At 41.3% G+C, this 16,746-nt stretch overlaps 1 protein-coding gene across 2 annotated transcripts in view; it reads left to right on the forward strand.

The window, feature by feature from the left end:
- LOC125768163 (RNA-binding protein fusilli) overlaps positions 1 to 16,746 on the forward strand; it is a 68,647-nt gene that overhangs the window by 49,121 nt on the left and 2,780 nt on the right. The window contains exons 7-13 of one of the 2 annotated variants that reach the window (XM_049435475.1): positions 6,750 to 6,860; positions 7,496 to 7,628; positions 7,708 to 7,845; positions 7,908 to 8,123; positions 8,372 to 8,614; positions 8,987 to 9,197; positions 16,421 to 16,668. In XM_049435475.1, coding sequence (XP_049291432.1) covers positions 6,750 to 6,860; positions 7,496 to 7,628; positions 7,708 to 7,845; positions 7,908 to 8,123; positions 8,372 to 8,614; positions 8,987 to 9,197; positions 16,421 to 16,668 — 1,300 coding nt within the window. Of the gene's footprint in view, positions 1 to 6,749; positions 6,861 to 7,495; positions 7,629 to 7,707; positions 7,846 to 7,907; positions 8,124 to 8,371; positions 8,615 to 8,986; positions 13,352 to 16,420; positions 16,669 to 16,746 lie in introns of those variants that run through there. The other variant, XM_049435473.1, reaches the window with a different exon arrangement.

Genomic DNA, 16,746 nt, shown 5'->3' on the forward strand with positions numbered 1-16,746 from the left:
TCAGCAGATCAATTTTTAGGGGCTGCCCTTGTCGACGATGGCCAGAAAGATTTTCCAACGTTTCACACAGTAAAACAGAGTCATTTCGATGCAGTTCTGTAACGGCTTATCGATAATTATTGTGATGGGAAGAGTGTGGGTGATGTGTCAAAGCGTTGTTGATCTTTGAATGTGTGGCGCTCCATGGTGTTCTGGAGTATTTTTGCTTCAGGGTAAATATTTACGAAATCACTCAAGAGGAACCTACCGATGCAATCGATGGACACACAGGTGCATAAAGAAGAGCACCTTGAGTTTGAGTGGGATTTTATGTAGGTATCGGTATTGTGCCTAAAGGATGTTTGATCTGCCCGTGGTGATAAATAAGATAGGTAGTACTTGGCGATACTTTTTCGCCATTGAAATGGAAGTATAATAGCTTCACTAGAAATGGAAATAGCATGCGCACAGTAATGGAACTCATAACGATACGTGCAACAACTCCTAGATATAACGGCCAAAGGCTATCGTTGGTATCAAAGACAAAGATTTATGATAGTTGTACATGTTTTAGTAAGTTTAAGATGTATAAAACGGTCGAGCATTTCCCGTTGCATCCTTTCTTTTCTTTTGACATCCCATAAACCGGCACTCGGAACATTTTTTCGCTAAATGATGTGCAGACATTTTCATTAATGTAAGCCGTTTTTCCTCTTGGCGTTCTGCTTCTCATCACAAACACGCTTGGCGAAGCAGCAAATGCTTATCAGTGAAGGGTTTTTTTTGTATGTAAGCAAGAAAATTATCTGCCAAACTTTTGTTTTTTTGTTGTTCCCGCCGTTGTGTACACACGCTATGTTGTAGATTTAAGAAAAACTAAAATAGTGGAATGGATGGAGATCAGAAAATTAATTGACCCATAAATGTTAATTTTATGCGCGCGCGCACGTTTGTTGTTTTGCTCGTTTCTTGCCAATTTTTTTTGTTTTGTTTCGGCTGAAATACCATTTGCCTGTTATTTGTGCCGTTTTGCTAGGAACTGTAGAAGGAATGATAAACCGCTGCGTATGTAATGCTGTGGTGGAAGGGGAGAAAAAAACATGTTGAATTTTACGAATGATACACCCTACTGTGTGTGCTGGGATAGTGATACTGCTTTTAAAGTTTCTCCATCAGATGTGCTAAACATTGGGAGTTAATTCACTTATCTTGTATCGCACAGGTGCCCGCTAGTCTACGGCATCTTTCTGCGGGTAAGCGTGCAAGAGAGTAGTGTTGGGATAAGGCAAGAAAATCCGTTGATGAAGTCATAAATATGCAAAAATTCGACAAACATTCGTTTCGACAACGAACCAACCCCCCTTTCCACGGAGAATGCGTTACGGATACTTTTTCAGAGATTTTATTGAATTGAACCTCCACCGGGTTTCATTGCTTAACGACTCTTGTCACTGGATGGGGCTGATGTTTGGAGCGTCCGTCCGTGTGGAGTGGTAGCGAGGAACGGGTAGCTTTTACGATTATTTAGGTTGGTGGAAGATTAGGGTGCCTAATGATTAGCGTGTGCAAGCAACCATGCATCTAATATGCCTTCCACGCACACATACAAACGGACGCAGCGTAAATGGTAAAAATGGGTTTCTAAGAGTCGTTAATCGTTTCCGACATGGTGTAGAACAAATTGCAGTGATGAGCTTATAGCCTGCCTGTGGGCTTTTAGCCATTACTATTGGGAGAGGCGAGAAGGCGTTTTGGGGGAAGAGAATCATCAAACGGATCGGAAAACAGGGAAGCGCGCAACTAAACAGAGCCAAAGGTGTTGTTGTTGTTGTGAGTCTGTGGCCGGAAAACTTCAACGAACCATTAACGGGAAACCCTATCACCATTTGTCGCCAAAATTCGATACGATGTTATGAAGCTAACAATAAAATATTAACATTTACATGGTTTTTTTATATTGTACGCTCACTTTCGCGAAGGTTCATTTTCCAACGCTCAACAAATGCAATTCCATCCATGTCATTATGCAACGATAAATAAATGAAAAAGTAAAAACAAATAGATTAGCAAACGAATTCCACCATTCCCCGCAGCGGGGGGTATATAAAAGGTAACATTATCTTTTGACCTTCATGGCGGATACTTGTTGCAGTTGACGTGTTTTATTAGAAAAAAAAAGAAAATCATCCGTATCCTTATCGCGTTAAGCTATTTAAATCGTAATCGTTTTGAGGCGGGGTATGATAAATCGTAATTTATTGCTTGATTTTAATTCGTTTTGTTGCAGTGTAATGGTTTAAGCACAGCGCATAAAAGCACACCTTTTGCTTAGACATACTTACCCAATCATATCGCAATATCGAGTTGTGAGAAACATTATTACTTGCAATATTCTACTCTCATTACATTTGCGATTGATCTTGGCGTGATCGAGTGAATCGGGATCTTATCGTGTACCGATCGTGCTATCTCTCAACCGTAACGTGTTAGTCTGTGAGGTTTCATCTCCGTTTTCTACCGGATGGTGTGTTGACGGATTTTCCTCCAACCCCAGGAATGTCACCAGCTCTAATGATCGAAAGAGAAGGCAATGGTTTGTTCACGGGTCATGGCGGGAAAATTTTCCAACTGCCTCTCGTTCGATCTTCGCTCGGGGTGCGCGCGAGAGAGCAATTCGATCGGAAATTATTCAAAGTGACGGCTAACACCCTTGTCGGTGTGTCCCATGCGTATTGCCACCAAAGCCCAACAAGTGGGGTTGGTGCGTCGGTACGACATTACGACGAGACCCGGTTCTCTCATCACGAGCCACGGGCTCTGTTTGCGTGTTGGTCCATAACGTTTGAAGTACTTGTCGCTGGAAATGATACGACTCTCAGTACATCGTTGAATGCGCGATAGGGCGAACGACAGTGTGTAGCGTGTGCACCACGTACGTACCGGGGTTTCAATACGCGCGCTTACAGTCGCTCTAGAATCGGAAGCATTAGTGAGCAAAGTTTTTGTTTTGTTTTCAGTGCAAGTTTTTGTGCAGGATTCTTTGCGCTATTCCGTCACTGGTGACACGGTGACCATCCTGTGATTGTGTGACTTCTATTGCGTCGAGAACTAGGTTTGTTATTTAGCTGTTTTTGTTGTTTTGCTTCGGTCATGCTAGTGGCAGAAGAAAGAAAAAAAAAGACCCCGATGATTGTGTGTGATCGTGTCCGAGAGGGACGTTTGAAGTGCGTTCGTACGTGACTCGAGTGAGTTTATGGTTGAGCTGATCGATGGAATAGTGGGCAAAAGGGTAAAGAACACAAGAATATATTGTCACCTCATTAGTACGGGGTGTCATTTTCGCGCTCACTCCGTTTTCTTTGCCTTTATGGAGAATAGCATAGGTTTAGGTCTGTTGACAAACAGTTTGCGCTTTGATCGCTCGTCTCGTTGGTAGGTAATTCGATCAGTCAGAAACTTCAATAACGACATGCGATGTCAACGGTTCCACGGCATCACGACCGACGGAGTCGTCTAACTTCGGTTTATTGACTTCAATCGGCCTGTCCGAGAGAACCTTGCGAATGTCTGGACAACTTGTCGGTTGAGGTAGTCAAGCCCCGGTCATACCGTGCTCGGGCTTTAATGAGTTCTGTTGGAAGTATTGTGGTGCGCAAACGTGCTTCTAAACCAAAAAAACAAAAATGCCTGCAGTAAAGTGTCATCAACTCATGGGCGAATTGCAGGTGTCCTATTAAATTGTGTACGTTTGCAAAAAAAATTGCCATTGGGTATCGGACAGTTCAGTGCACTTTGAATTTCCCCTTTAGGTGAATTTGTGAACTTTTTGGGTGTTGTAAGAATTTCGATCAGTAAACACGCGGACCCCAGATGTGCACAAGTCCATCAAGTCGAGAAGGTGTCTCAGTCATTCAGAGATCAATTTGGTCAAAGGGTCAGTTTCTGTCGGAAGAAGTGCTACCTACAGTCCAACCCGACTCCCTACCCCGTCGTCGTCACAGTGTAATGAGGCTTATCGACGTGGCATAATAATTCAAACGTAGGGCACAACACCGGCAAACACAAGAAAGAATGAGAGAGAGCTAGTAAGAGAGCGCAGTGTAAGCAATCTGCTAACGCCACTTGCTAACGTGGTCTGGTGCAGTTGGTGCCATGTTTCTTCGGGTGTCGTTAACAACGGCGAGCGAGAGGATAGGCATACTGAAGTACGGAGTCGGTTTCTTGCTTTTCCAGTTGGTGTTACTCTTCCCGTAGTGCTGCTGATTAGCTGCCGACCGATCGGTGGTATTAATCGAATTACATGTGATAGAGATACGGTGAGAGTGAAGTTGGAAGTACACAACAAATATTGGGATCGTCCGATAGTGGCGGGCCCGCGTACTGTGCACGGATTGAAAACGGGAAACGCTGTGTTCGTGCTCTGTCTGAGGCTATGTATTCCAGTATTGCTTCTTACATAAATTTTCCGTTCTAATCTGCTATAAATAGTTTCGAAAGTGCGTGTCTGTGTTTGTGTTATCATCGTGATAAGAGATCGAAACCGACTTAATCAATCCCATTAAGTCCTCTAGCAGTGTATGTGTCGTTGAACGGAATCGGAGATCCTGAAGGGGAACTGCAAAGAAGTAGCCCAACGGCCATTTCTGCTAAGGGCACAAATTACACCTGCCTGCTGCAACCCTTATCGAACTCTCCGTGTAGCGGATTATGGGTATCGATAGGATTTCACCAATACCACGAGAATCGTCTGTATTACCAATTTATTGGTGAGCTATAAAGCTCTGTGGTGTGATAAGCCAAAACGCGGGTAAGCGATTGTTGTCGGCTCGCGGGAAAAGACGGAACAGTGCAGCGGGCCAATTTGGGAGGGTGATAAATTGGACAAGTTTCACCGTGAGTAAGTGACCTTCTCTGTAAAATTGCACCTGCATGACATGTGTGCGTGGTTGTTCTCTCCGTTGGTTGATGGCAAGCAGTTCTAAGAGCTGTTTGCATTCTACAGCGGTGGTTTTTACGTGAAATTAATGGTAAGAACACGAGTTGTCTAAATACTGGAGAGGCTTGTATCCGGTGTGCAAAGGTGAAAAGGGTGGAACGGAACACTATTAATTATACCAGCACTAGTGCCACAAACACCATCTCGGCTGTGGTGTGCATGAAGAATCAATTTTCCACCTGCTTGTGACCGATAGACATAATTCTCCTTGTCTCCGATAGCCAATCTCCACAGTTCTAGAATCCCCCATCTGTCTGAGGTATCTAGACTCGGAACTCCAACGTGCGGATGATGTGTTCGATGGGCAATTTGTCACGACTGCAGTTAGGCGTGATGCAATGTTGATCAAGTTGGTGTTTGTGCGAGGTGCCGGTATAATGTACCAGAGAAGATACATTGGAGTACAAAATTACATTTTACCAGAGAATTAGACGAGTAAAGGACATTTTTGTTAATATTCATATTATTTTCCTTTTAAACTTTTTTGCTGAAGTTGTGTAGGACTTTGTACTTAATAACAGTATGTTTTGTTTAAAAAGAAAACGCCATTTAATGTTTTGCCTTATCCGCGAATATACTGGTGTATGACAATGTCATGTCCAGGAACATTTCAGACATTTTGTCCACGAGCATCGTTAAACCGGATAGTTAATAGTGGCGTACTGTTTCCAACTCCACCAATGCTTGCTGCAAGGCTGATAAAACATACAATGTGTTTTGCCTAGTTGCTGTGTGACCGTTCGTGCCTTTTGGGTCTTTCACGTACGACTAACACAGTTCAAGCTCAAGTGAGAAAATGTTTCCAAAGTTAGCAATGTTTGTCATCTGCCTTCTGTAGCAGACATTTTGGACAAAACTTATCTTTTCCATGTTATTTTTTGTTTGTACTAAACATGAGTTACACATGCTGAAATGATGATGGAAGTGCCTCACGATACCTCCGGAACGACACACGGAACAGGGTATGTTTGATGAAAATCATACACCGGAAGACAGACACTAACGATGGCATTAAAAAAACAGCATATCGATACCACAAATCGCTAATTTAGCTGTGGTTTGGTTCAGTTGCAGTGGGGCGAGATTCAGATAGGTAGCTAATAGAAGGGGGTTTTATATCCATTTCTCTGCCGTTTCGTTACCGGTTCGATGGCGACAAGTTCGACAACATTACAGCGCCACAGATTGCATGACACAGAAGCCATGATCGGTAGAATCTGGGTTGTTTGTCACCGCCATGTCGTGATAGGATGGGAATAGATGTATGTATGTATGGCTTCTGTGAAATTACTGGAAGGTGGGGGACATGTTGCAGCTAGTTAAAACAGCTCAAGATGTTTGAAAAACTGAATCTGTTCAAACAAACGTACTGAGGAGCTTGCCTAGTCGCATGGAAGATCTATTTTTGCTTCGTTAATATTACGTTTCCACCTAGTTTCGGAGACACGTGCGTGGTTCCGTCACATTCCATTTACACACAAAAAAGCGCTTTAGTTTCTAAAAGGGAAATTTAAGTATAGTGTAGTTATTGCAAACTTTTGTAAAGTTGTTATACGAGGAAGAGACAAAAGTTTTACGTAACGTTCCACAGTAAAGATTCCATAATAGGTACATTAAATGTGCTTTTAATGAGAATGAGTTGAAAATTGTCGTTCCACCTCAGAGGACTTATAAATTATGTTATGTGATAAATAAGAGATTTAAGGAACATTATCTCGATTGTGTTGTATTGTAATATTTTCCTTACCTTCATTTAATTTCCCTCTCAACACAGCTCGATCGATGACGAAATAGATGGAACGTGTATAGTGCGTGCTCGTGGATTACCCTGGCAGAGCAGCGATCAGGATATTGCCAAGTTCTTCCGCGGACTGAATGTGGCAAAGTAAGTACAATCTAGCTATAAAAAACCCACAAAATTTATTGGCCATAAATTTGAATAATGTCTAACCTACCCTTCTTACTGTTGTTGGGAATTATTGGTCAGATTTTAATGCTCAGTAAATACGTTCATGCACCGTGAATGATTATTTGAAATTACTCTGCTGGCGTCAAAGCTACCAGCACTAGCGAATATTCTCCCCACCGGGGATTTCTCCTTGGCAGCTTGTCAGCTGTTGTGTTGTACGATTGTGGAAGAAAAACAATTGATAAATCCATGACCTATTCGACATTGGGCGCGACCACCGGCTAGCCGATCGTGTCGCCTCCCGTGTTCTCGGTATGTTTTGTTGTAGGATTATTCGCTACTTTGATAGTAGTTGGAAAGTTTGCTGAGACATAGTAACTGTGTTCCATAGGCTAAACCAAAAAACAACATTAAAACCTACACTTAGACCTTTGGAGAATTGCTTGCCGGCAATTTTGATGATTCGATGGGCATATTTCGCACTAAATGAATGATTAGATTTCAAGCTACAAATGATGATTAATAACTGTGTCATGTCATTTTTTGCACGGCAAGCACAAAAGAGCTTTCTACGGCTGTAAACTAAAACCATTTCTTGTCATCATTTCCAGGGGTGGTGTAGCTCTTTGTTTATCGCCACAAGGACGTCGTAACGGTGAAGCATTGGTACGCTTTGTGTCACAGGAACATCGCGATATGGCACTCAAACGACACAAGCATCACATCGGCAATCGATACATCGAGGTAAGTTTATATATACAGACACATCATACAATTTCCTTTTGAAGTACAATTTATAAAAATCTTCAAAATCTTATTTCAGGTGTATCGAGCCAACGGCGAAGACTTCCTTGCCGTCGCAGGTGGTGCATCCAATGAAGCGCAAGCCTTCCTATCGAAGGGCGCACAAGTAATCATTCGGATGCGAGGTTTACCATACGATTGCACTGCAAAGCAGGTGGTAAGTAACGAGAATTCTGGTCGTTTAAAAGGATAATGAATTGTAATTCTTTCTTTTTGTAGCTTGACTTCTTCGCCAACGGTGAGAACAGTTGCAATGTGCTGGATGGTGCCGATGGTATACTGTTTGTAAAGAAGCCGGACGGGCGGGCGACCGGCGATGCGTTCGTTCTCTTCGAGCAGGATACGGATGCGTCCAAAGCACTGTCAAAACATCGCGAATCAATCGGACAACGCTACATTGAGCTGTTTCGCTCGACAACGGCAGAAGTACAGCAGGTTTGTAATAATACAAGGGATTTTTTTATTGTATCAAAAATTGTATGAAAGAGAGAATGTAACGCTTGAAAACAAATGTCCTTTTTCTGCTATCATATTAAACTGTGGATTGATCAAACAGTGAATACGGTAAGAAACATTAACAAAAAAGACAGATAATATAATGTACAATTAGGAAACACCTTTCGTAGTGATATGTTTTGCTGCTAGCACAATGTTTTAATGATGTACTTATTTGCCGAACGCAGGTTTTGAACCGATCAATGGATCCGAAGACCTACGAACCACCGCAGCCACCATTGATTGCACAGTTACCGCAAGTCCAGATGCAGCTATTACCCCAGCACGTCATCACTAGCGGTATCGAGAAGAACTGTATCCGGTTACGCGGACTTCCTTATGAGGCGAAGGTGGAACATATTCTACACTTCCTGGACGACTTTGCTAATCACATCGTGTACCAGGGAGTACATCTGGTGTATAACGCTCAGGTAAGACGAAGAATCATAGACTTTGCGAGATATCAACTTCTGGTGGGAATAATAACTCACACAGATGAATTGACTCGGAGTGAGTGAGTTACGAGTGAGTTAAAGAGTTAACTCTTGAACTGATGCTTTGAAGAATTACTCTTATCTTCTTTAACTACTATTTCCTTTTTTGATACACTGCGACTTGCTTCCTAATTTGGTATTGGTGAGTTCAAGCAACTCACTTTGGAGTTAGGGAAAGAACTCTAACTCATGAGCTATATTAACTCATTCGTGATTATTTAGTTAGTGTGTGTAATTTTATTTTTATTGGAACCGATATTGGAACCTTGTCGTTTTGGCATATCTTTTGTTGTTATTTTCTCTCCGCAGGGTCAGTTCAATGGTGAAGCATTCATACAGATGGATTCGGAAACGGCCGCCTACCAGTCGGCCCAACAGAAACACCACAAGAACATGATGTTCGGCAAGAAGCAGCGCTACATCGAGGTGTTCCAGTGTTCCGGCGATGACATGAACATGGTGCTGAACGGTGGCTTCCAGCAGCCGGCCAGTCTCTCCAAACCGTCGCTCCTCTCACCGGGTATGTTACCGACAGCGGCCACACAGCCACCGACACAATCCCCGCAGACGCTCTCACTTTCCCAAATTCCGCTACCGATTCCATCTCCGCTGGCTCTCTCGGTACCGCCGCCGAACCATCAGCTGCTCGCACAGCAGCAAGCACAGTACATTGCGCAGCACAATCTGCTGGCGCGCCAAGCGGCCGCCGCCCAGCATCAGCAACATCAGCAGGAACAGCTGATGCTTCAGAATCTAGGCATGTACGTAGCAGGTCCACCGACCAGCTCTGCTACATCGTTGAGCGTTTCACAACCGGGCAGTGCTGTGGCCGGTACACCAACGTACGTTACAGCTAGTAGCGGTGGTTTGCCACCCTCGGTCACCGGTGCCGGTAATGCTGGTGGGCTTGCCTTCGGGCATGGATCAGCTGCCGGATTGGCCGGTTTAAGTGCTGCTTCTGCCGCATCCGGAGCAAGCGGTGCGGGCGGTTTGCCACCCCATCTAGCAGGAGGACATCCGGCTGGTCCGCTTGCCGCGCAGTACCATCCGCTGTACTTTATGCACCGGCAGATGCTTGCCTCCAACGGTGGCATACCGATGGGTTTGATGGCGCCGCAACATACAGCGGCTGCCGCCCATCATGCCGCTGCATTTAACCAATTTCATCACTTCGGCGGTGGCATTGGTCATGCAGGTGCAACCGCTTCTGGTGCGGGCAGTTCGCTATCGCATCATGCTTCTGCTGCCGGTCTGGTGCATCATCCATCGTCGCAACATCACGCGATGCAAGCGATGGCAGCAGCGGCCGCTTCACAATCGGCTGCCGCCGGTATGCTTCCATCGAAACGATCGTACGATAGTGCATTCCGCGGTGATCAGTCTACGCTAGCGACTAGTGCCGGTAGCAAACGTCCTTTCCATGGTACCCCGACACAGGGTGCGGCTGCAGCTGCTGCAGCAGCGGCAGCTTCCGTTGCATTGTACGCACCGTACTACCATCCGCACATATGAAGCGGATTGTTTTAAAAAGGCTGATTGCGTTCCGTTGATACTTTTTTATCAATAGTGAACGGGCCCATGCTGAGAATACTAAAATTTTATTGTTTATTTTAGAGAATCCTTTAGTGTTAGTAGTAGACGAGAAAGTGTGTGCAACGATTTTTTTTATTTTGTTACAATTTTCACATTCCGTGTCCTTGTAGATACTGTTGCATGGACCAGTGCCTTCATCAGTACCTATACAAAAGTGAATGATTACACTGTGGTAAATCTTTTACCTACTTAATGGAGATGCTACTAAAAGTACTTATATTGTTAAATAATGATTTAAACATACATTGCCTTAACACGCCAACCTATCAACAGATGGTTGAGTTGTTTAGCGTAGAAGAATTGTGGCGCGTTTGCTGTTGCTTCTGCTGTGTGCTGCGCTCCGATCGGATTGGCATTGTGGTGCGGTAATCCGAAAGCAATCCGATACACCAACCGGGAATCGTTAAATGGGTTGAAACAATCATGTAGAACCATTACTTCCATGTTTACTTTTGTTAGCTGTTATATCCGCCCTTCCGTTTACACTTTTACTCTCGCGGAACACTAAACTGTGTCCTGTGTTTGTGTATTGGTTTTTCTTTAAATTTTCCCTCTTTCATTCCCTCTTTCCTTCCGGGTATTTCTGTGCCGCTCTCGTTACACTTTGCTTGTTTTGTTTGTAAGGAAAGATATGGAAAATGGATTTAGGGTGGATTTGGGTTGACTGGTTGGTGATCGTAAATGGAACACCGTACGCTGGTATAGTGTACTATTTCGTGAATTTTTTCCCTGTATTACCATAAAATTGATCCTTCCGGTAATGTTTTTTCCCCTTCCCATTATTCTCTCCAGCCGTTTCCTTTCCTTTAGTCCATTTTACACTTACTCAATGCATAGAAAGACGCATTCCATAGTGATAAGACGGTTCGCCTTCTTCCATTCCATACACACAAACACACATTCCTTACAATTCCTTCATTTCCTTCCAATCAACTGATCATTCACACACAAACACATACGTCCAACAAATGATTGCAAATGAGCCGTTGTGTAAAGTAATTGGCTAATATTATCCTGTGTATGTGAGCAGTGGGTATGCAAATTTAAATACGTGTAGCGAAACGTGGGAGGGATGAATCCTTACGAGAGGAGGGTGTAATAGGTGGGGTCAGGAATGCGGATGCGGAACCAGGTACACGGGGTTAAATACGGTGTTGGGTCGGTGCAGCCACCAGTACGTTTCCTGTTTAACATTTACACTACATATTATGTGTGCGTTTACGTGTGTGTGTGACACAAGCAAGTTGCGAGTAGAAAGCAAAAAAAAACGGGAGGTGAAGTACACGAGGTAACTAGACTTAATAGTGATCGAAATTGGTTGGGGGAAAACAAAACAAAACATAAAAACCCACACCCATTAGCATAAACATTCCCCCGGCTGATCGATCCCATATAGAGCAATATAAAAATGGGCTTTTTTAGTGTAAGGAAAGAGGAGCTTCATAAAACGCATAGGACATTTGAACGTTGTGTAATGTGTAGTAGATTTGCAAAAAAAAACAAGAAAAAAGGTTCGTGTGTCGCCAAGTCTTTCATCCTGGTACGGTGTAACTATGCATAAAATAGCAAGCAAAGTTGGTTGTAATTTGCATTTGTGGTTCTTAGAAGATTAAGAAACGAAACAATGTGCTGACTTACTAGCTTCATTCCATCACTACGTTCTTATAACACTAATCGAAAGCACAATTTAAGTTTATTTGTTTTCTTTTCTTAATTTACAACATACACTTGTTCATATGCCGGGGCTAATAATAGTTACAAGTGAGATGAGCATTGAAAATCCATTATTTTTTTCTAGCTTTAAATCATATAATTGCGCTAAAAGCATAAAAAAAACAATTATACATATACATAGAAGTGTTAGAAAGAGGAACCAATACGCTACTAGACACGTAAAATTGGATGGATAACTGCATTACGCTGTGATCGCTTTTCTTCAACACCTAGAACGGGTGACCACAGAATAACTCATTATCGAAAACGCCAGGTGAAGTAATAATAACAATAATAATAGTAATAATAATAATATTAATAATAATACATTCCATTAATCGTAAATATAGTGGTAAACATGCGGCAGGGTTTTTTTTTGTTTTGCAAATGGCGACCGGAAGCCGATCGTTTTGTTTTTTTTTCTTCTTTGTTTACCATTATCATCATGTTATAGCACTAACAAACAACACCTCGAGCAGGTTAAATTCCTTTTTTAAAAACGTCCATTAGGCATGCTAATTTACCTAGTAATAAGTGAATTATTTTTCGGCACGATATTTTACACACATCTAAATGTTCTAGAGTAACTCACGGACCTAGTTATAGTTAAAGGAAAATAGTCTAGCGCTATTTGAGAGTGGCTTCTTCTTTCTGTACTGTGTGGTGTTTCGGTCGTTCGCAAATGTTGTTAGTAAGGTCTGTTTGTGAAACGTTTAAATGTCTTTATTGTTGTATAATTGGTTTAAATTTGGTAACTTATGAACGATTCATGCAGCGTATACATATATGGTGGTGAAATGTTAAAAATAGGCACATTTAAAGTGTTGCGTACACAAGAACATACCCATCTGGACTAACTTCTTGTGTTGCCTTTGTATTGTAGAGTTTTTAAAGCTTTTCTTTTCTTATACGATATGGAAACTATTCTGATGTGCAGATTGCTCTTAATTCTTCTTTTATCGCTGTTCTTACTGGCATATAAACAAAACACACACAACATATAATGCGTTTTGGGGTGGCCAATAGTGAATGTTTAAAAGTAATACTACCCGTTAACACATCGTTCTTAAACGGATCGGTCTTTGCACCATCGTGACACACACAACACACAGCAAAAACATACACCATCTAAGCTTATAAGGCCACACTAAAACGAAAAAAGTGGAAATCAATTTAAACAATTAAAATCCGTGCACCGCCAATCATTTAAATGCTATCTGCTGTTAGTTATATAGCAATATAAACGAACAGTGCTCACTCACTTGCGGGAGGAATAGATGTAATTTTAATATTATAATAGGTGGAACCCTTTGTTTTGAGATGAATACACAATTAATCTATCTTAGTTTTTGTTAAGATCAACGACAATTAATATAAGTGAACGTTTTGTTTATTTTCTTCCACTTGGTTAAAAGTCCCTAACGGTCGTGTTTGATTCTTCGTTACTACCATTAATTGTAGGTTACTGTTGTTTCTTTTCTTTTCACCTCTTTTGTTTTCTTATAAACAAGTTTCTCTCTTTTCTTACTTTTACACTATGACATCTTTTATTATTTTTCCGTTCTTGTTTTTTCTTTATTCCCATCTCGTGATGTTTCCTTTTGTTATTGTAAATAAGCATATTCATGTGTGTCGTTATGTTTGGTGATTTCGGGTTCGTTTTGTTTGTAGTTATTTTAGAATTTACATGTTTCACTTTATTCTCTTTTGTTTGTATGGTGTGGCATTGGTTGGATATATTTATAAATATTAGTTTTTAAAAGATTTTTTTTTACCATTTTAGTTGATTTATTGTTCACCAATGCAAATGCAAACAAATCGAACCCTGTACATTATTGACATCGTTTTAGTACATGAATATGCTTGAAACTTTTTAGCCTTCATACATCACGATAACACTGCTGGCAGTGGCAGGAGTTGTTTTGTCCGAAATTGGGTGTACTGTTCGTGTTCCTTCCTTTTTGCTTTTTCTCACTCTATTGTCTTGTACACTTTTACACTTCTTCTTCTGTGTCTATCAGCTCCGTACTGCCGGTTGTCTTTAAATGCAATATAATCTGAGGAAAGAATTATGCTAATAAGGGACGCACATATAACCTGTTATAATCTACATTAAAATTATGGTAAAAATGGAACGGCTTGTCTAAGGTCAAATGTCGAATACATGTGAGAAGTGTATGCTTTTTTTCGAGTAATAATTTGCCTTTCTTGTCGTTGTTGCCGGTATCGTAGTGTTCTGTATCGTCTCGTCTGGTTAAAGAAAAAGACATTTAAAGTGGTGATTTAATACTTTTCTAGTGGTAATGTAAAAGTGCAACTTAGTGAATGAGTAAATGCTGTATCGCCATTACGTATTGTTTAAAAAACTGCAAATGATTCTATTGTCTGTAATTTTCTCGGATGGTTCACTATGGTCTGTTGTCGGTACTCTATAACTCGTCCATTCATATTTGTTTAGTTCCACTAGTTTGCTTCGAAGGAAGGAAAAAGGTTTTCTGGTGATTTGTTATGATCAGTTATCGTTCTACACGCTACGCATTAAAACGCCTTTCCATTAAAGAAGACCAACGCCCAAAACATTTGTGAAAATGCGCTGCAATGCAAAACTAAGGTTCGCGTAACATAACACGCAACAATGTCAATGTCTTTCTGCTAACCCACTGATCTGATCTACCGTACGGTGTGAGCATGGTTACGAGGATTGTGACCCCAAAAAGTGTATGTCTGCACTCCTGTTCATTTGGTACTTATTTTTTAATCTCTCGACTCATAAACACCTAAAAAGAAATGAATGTCGCAGGACAGATTAAGAAGCCATTAAATCTTTAACCTTTGGAAATTAATGAGTCGTTGAAGATGACTTGTGTTTTTGGAGATTTTTTGAATCTTTGTAAATTACTTGAATTTTTATACATATTCACAAAATTATTATTAATCAGATTTATTATCTCTCGCTGTTCGGATTTGTCTGCTATCGGTCGGAAACAGGGAGTATATGCGTAGTTTTGTCACCGTCCTGTTCATTCTGTTCTACAGAACGTCGTAATCATGCGTACCTGGCTATTGTCTTGGGTTTCCGGTTGGAAAAGTGCGATTCTTTCTCTCTTTTTCTCTCTCTTTCTCTTCGCTATCTGTCTTCTTCTGTGTTGTCTTTTCCTCGGTGCATCTCTTCTAATAAGCGGGCAAAGCTCCTAAAAAAGATTTCCCGTTTTGTGCAAAATGTGTATGTGCGGCGATGGTGTCCGGACGCGGTCGAGGAAGGACTGTGGAAGGACAGACAACATAAATGCATATATACAGTAGAAACTTCATCCTGACCGCAACATCTCTCTCTCACACACACAAAACGGTGGACGGCGGACGTTGTTGGGCTCGTGGCTAGCTGGCTGTGCACTAGTGGAAATGCCGATTGTTGACGTGCTATACTACTCCTTACATATTATACGTTTGGTGGTTTGTGGTGGGTACACTGTGTACGGAGCAAGGCATTACTTAAAGCTCATTAAAGAACCGGTAATCATATATCCTTTCAAAATGTACTTTTTTTTTGCATTTCTTACGGTGAGTGTTACGAAATCAGTTTTATTTATTTATTAATTTAGTATTCGTTTTTCATCCTAATACTTCCTTCCCATCTTTCTGTACCTTTCTTCTCTTGCCCTGCCTCTAACAAACCCTTCCTATGCTACCGTTTTATTTTATATGTTTATGTGTTTAATGTTTTTGTATGTTTTTAATTTTCCATCTCATTTTTGTGATTTGCACTGCCAAACACAGCAATACTATTTGTTTTGCGTATCGTTGATTTTTGTTTTTCATTTGTTGTTGTACTGTTTGTATTATCTTTTTTATTTGTACTTTAAGGCATGTTTTTACATTTTCTTTAAGCATTTTATTTTCTGTTGTAGTTGTTCAGTCTGAAGCGTTTATATGTTTAATTACTAAAGATGACTTTTGCACGCGTAATTTCGAAATTGAAAAATTTTAAGTGAAGATCGCAATTATGATAACGGAAAATACGTAACCGCAATAAGTTTAACAGTAATCAAATAACAATCTAAAAAAAATGGTCACTCTAATATAAACCACCTTGAACCAAATTAACTTTCTCTCAAGACTCAAGATCTATTAACAGAACCCCATAATAAACAGACTCGAGCAGCAGTAACACAATGATGTTAAAAATGTCCTAGCAGAACCATTTCTTGACCACCCCACCCCATATGACGTTATTGACCCGTTTTTCCTGTACGACCCTTTACAATTTATTGTTTTTTTTTTCTTTATTTTTATAATTTATTATTTTGTTGCTAGATTGTTAAATTTTTGCTCTGTTACCTCTAAGTTTTGTAACTCGTTTGTTTAATCATTATGTTTTGCAGGTCTTGCAAGCGCATGTTTTAATGTAACTTTCTTTGTTTCTCCCCCGCCCTGTAGGAGGTACAATAGTTGGTGCTCCGTTCGGTGGATACGCTCCGTTCGGACATCCGCCTTCAGCCGTATTGCCACCACCGCGGCATGCCGCCTTCTATCCGCAACCGATTCTCTACTGGGGCTATCCAAGTCCACCGGTTTCGCCGACGACTTATTACAGCACGGCGCCGCCCGGTACACCCCATCATCTTGGACCGGCGGCCCATCAAACGGCGGGCATTCCCACCCACAGTCACGCACAACCGACGATGGTAGGTGAAAGAAGAAAATTATTGAAAACCGATAAGATGGATCATTCAAACATGAAGCAAACTACTATGTTCTTTCCC

Source organism: Anopheles funestus, chromosome 3RL (assembly GCF_943734845.2).
Source record: "Anopheles funestus chromosome 3RL, idAnoFuneDA-416_04, whole genome shotgun sequence".
Taxonomy (NCBI): domain Eukaryota; kingdom Metazoa; phylum Arthropoda; class Insecta; order Diptera; family Culicidae; genus Anopheles; species Anopheles funestus.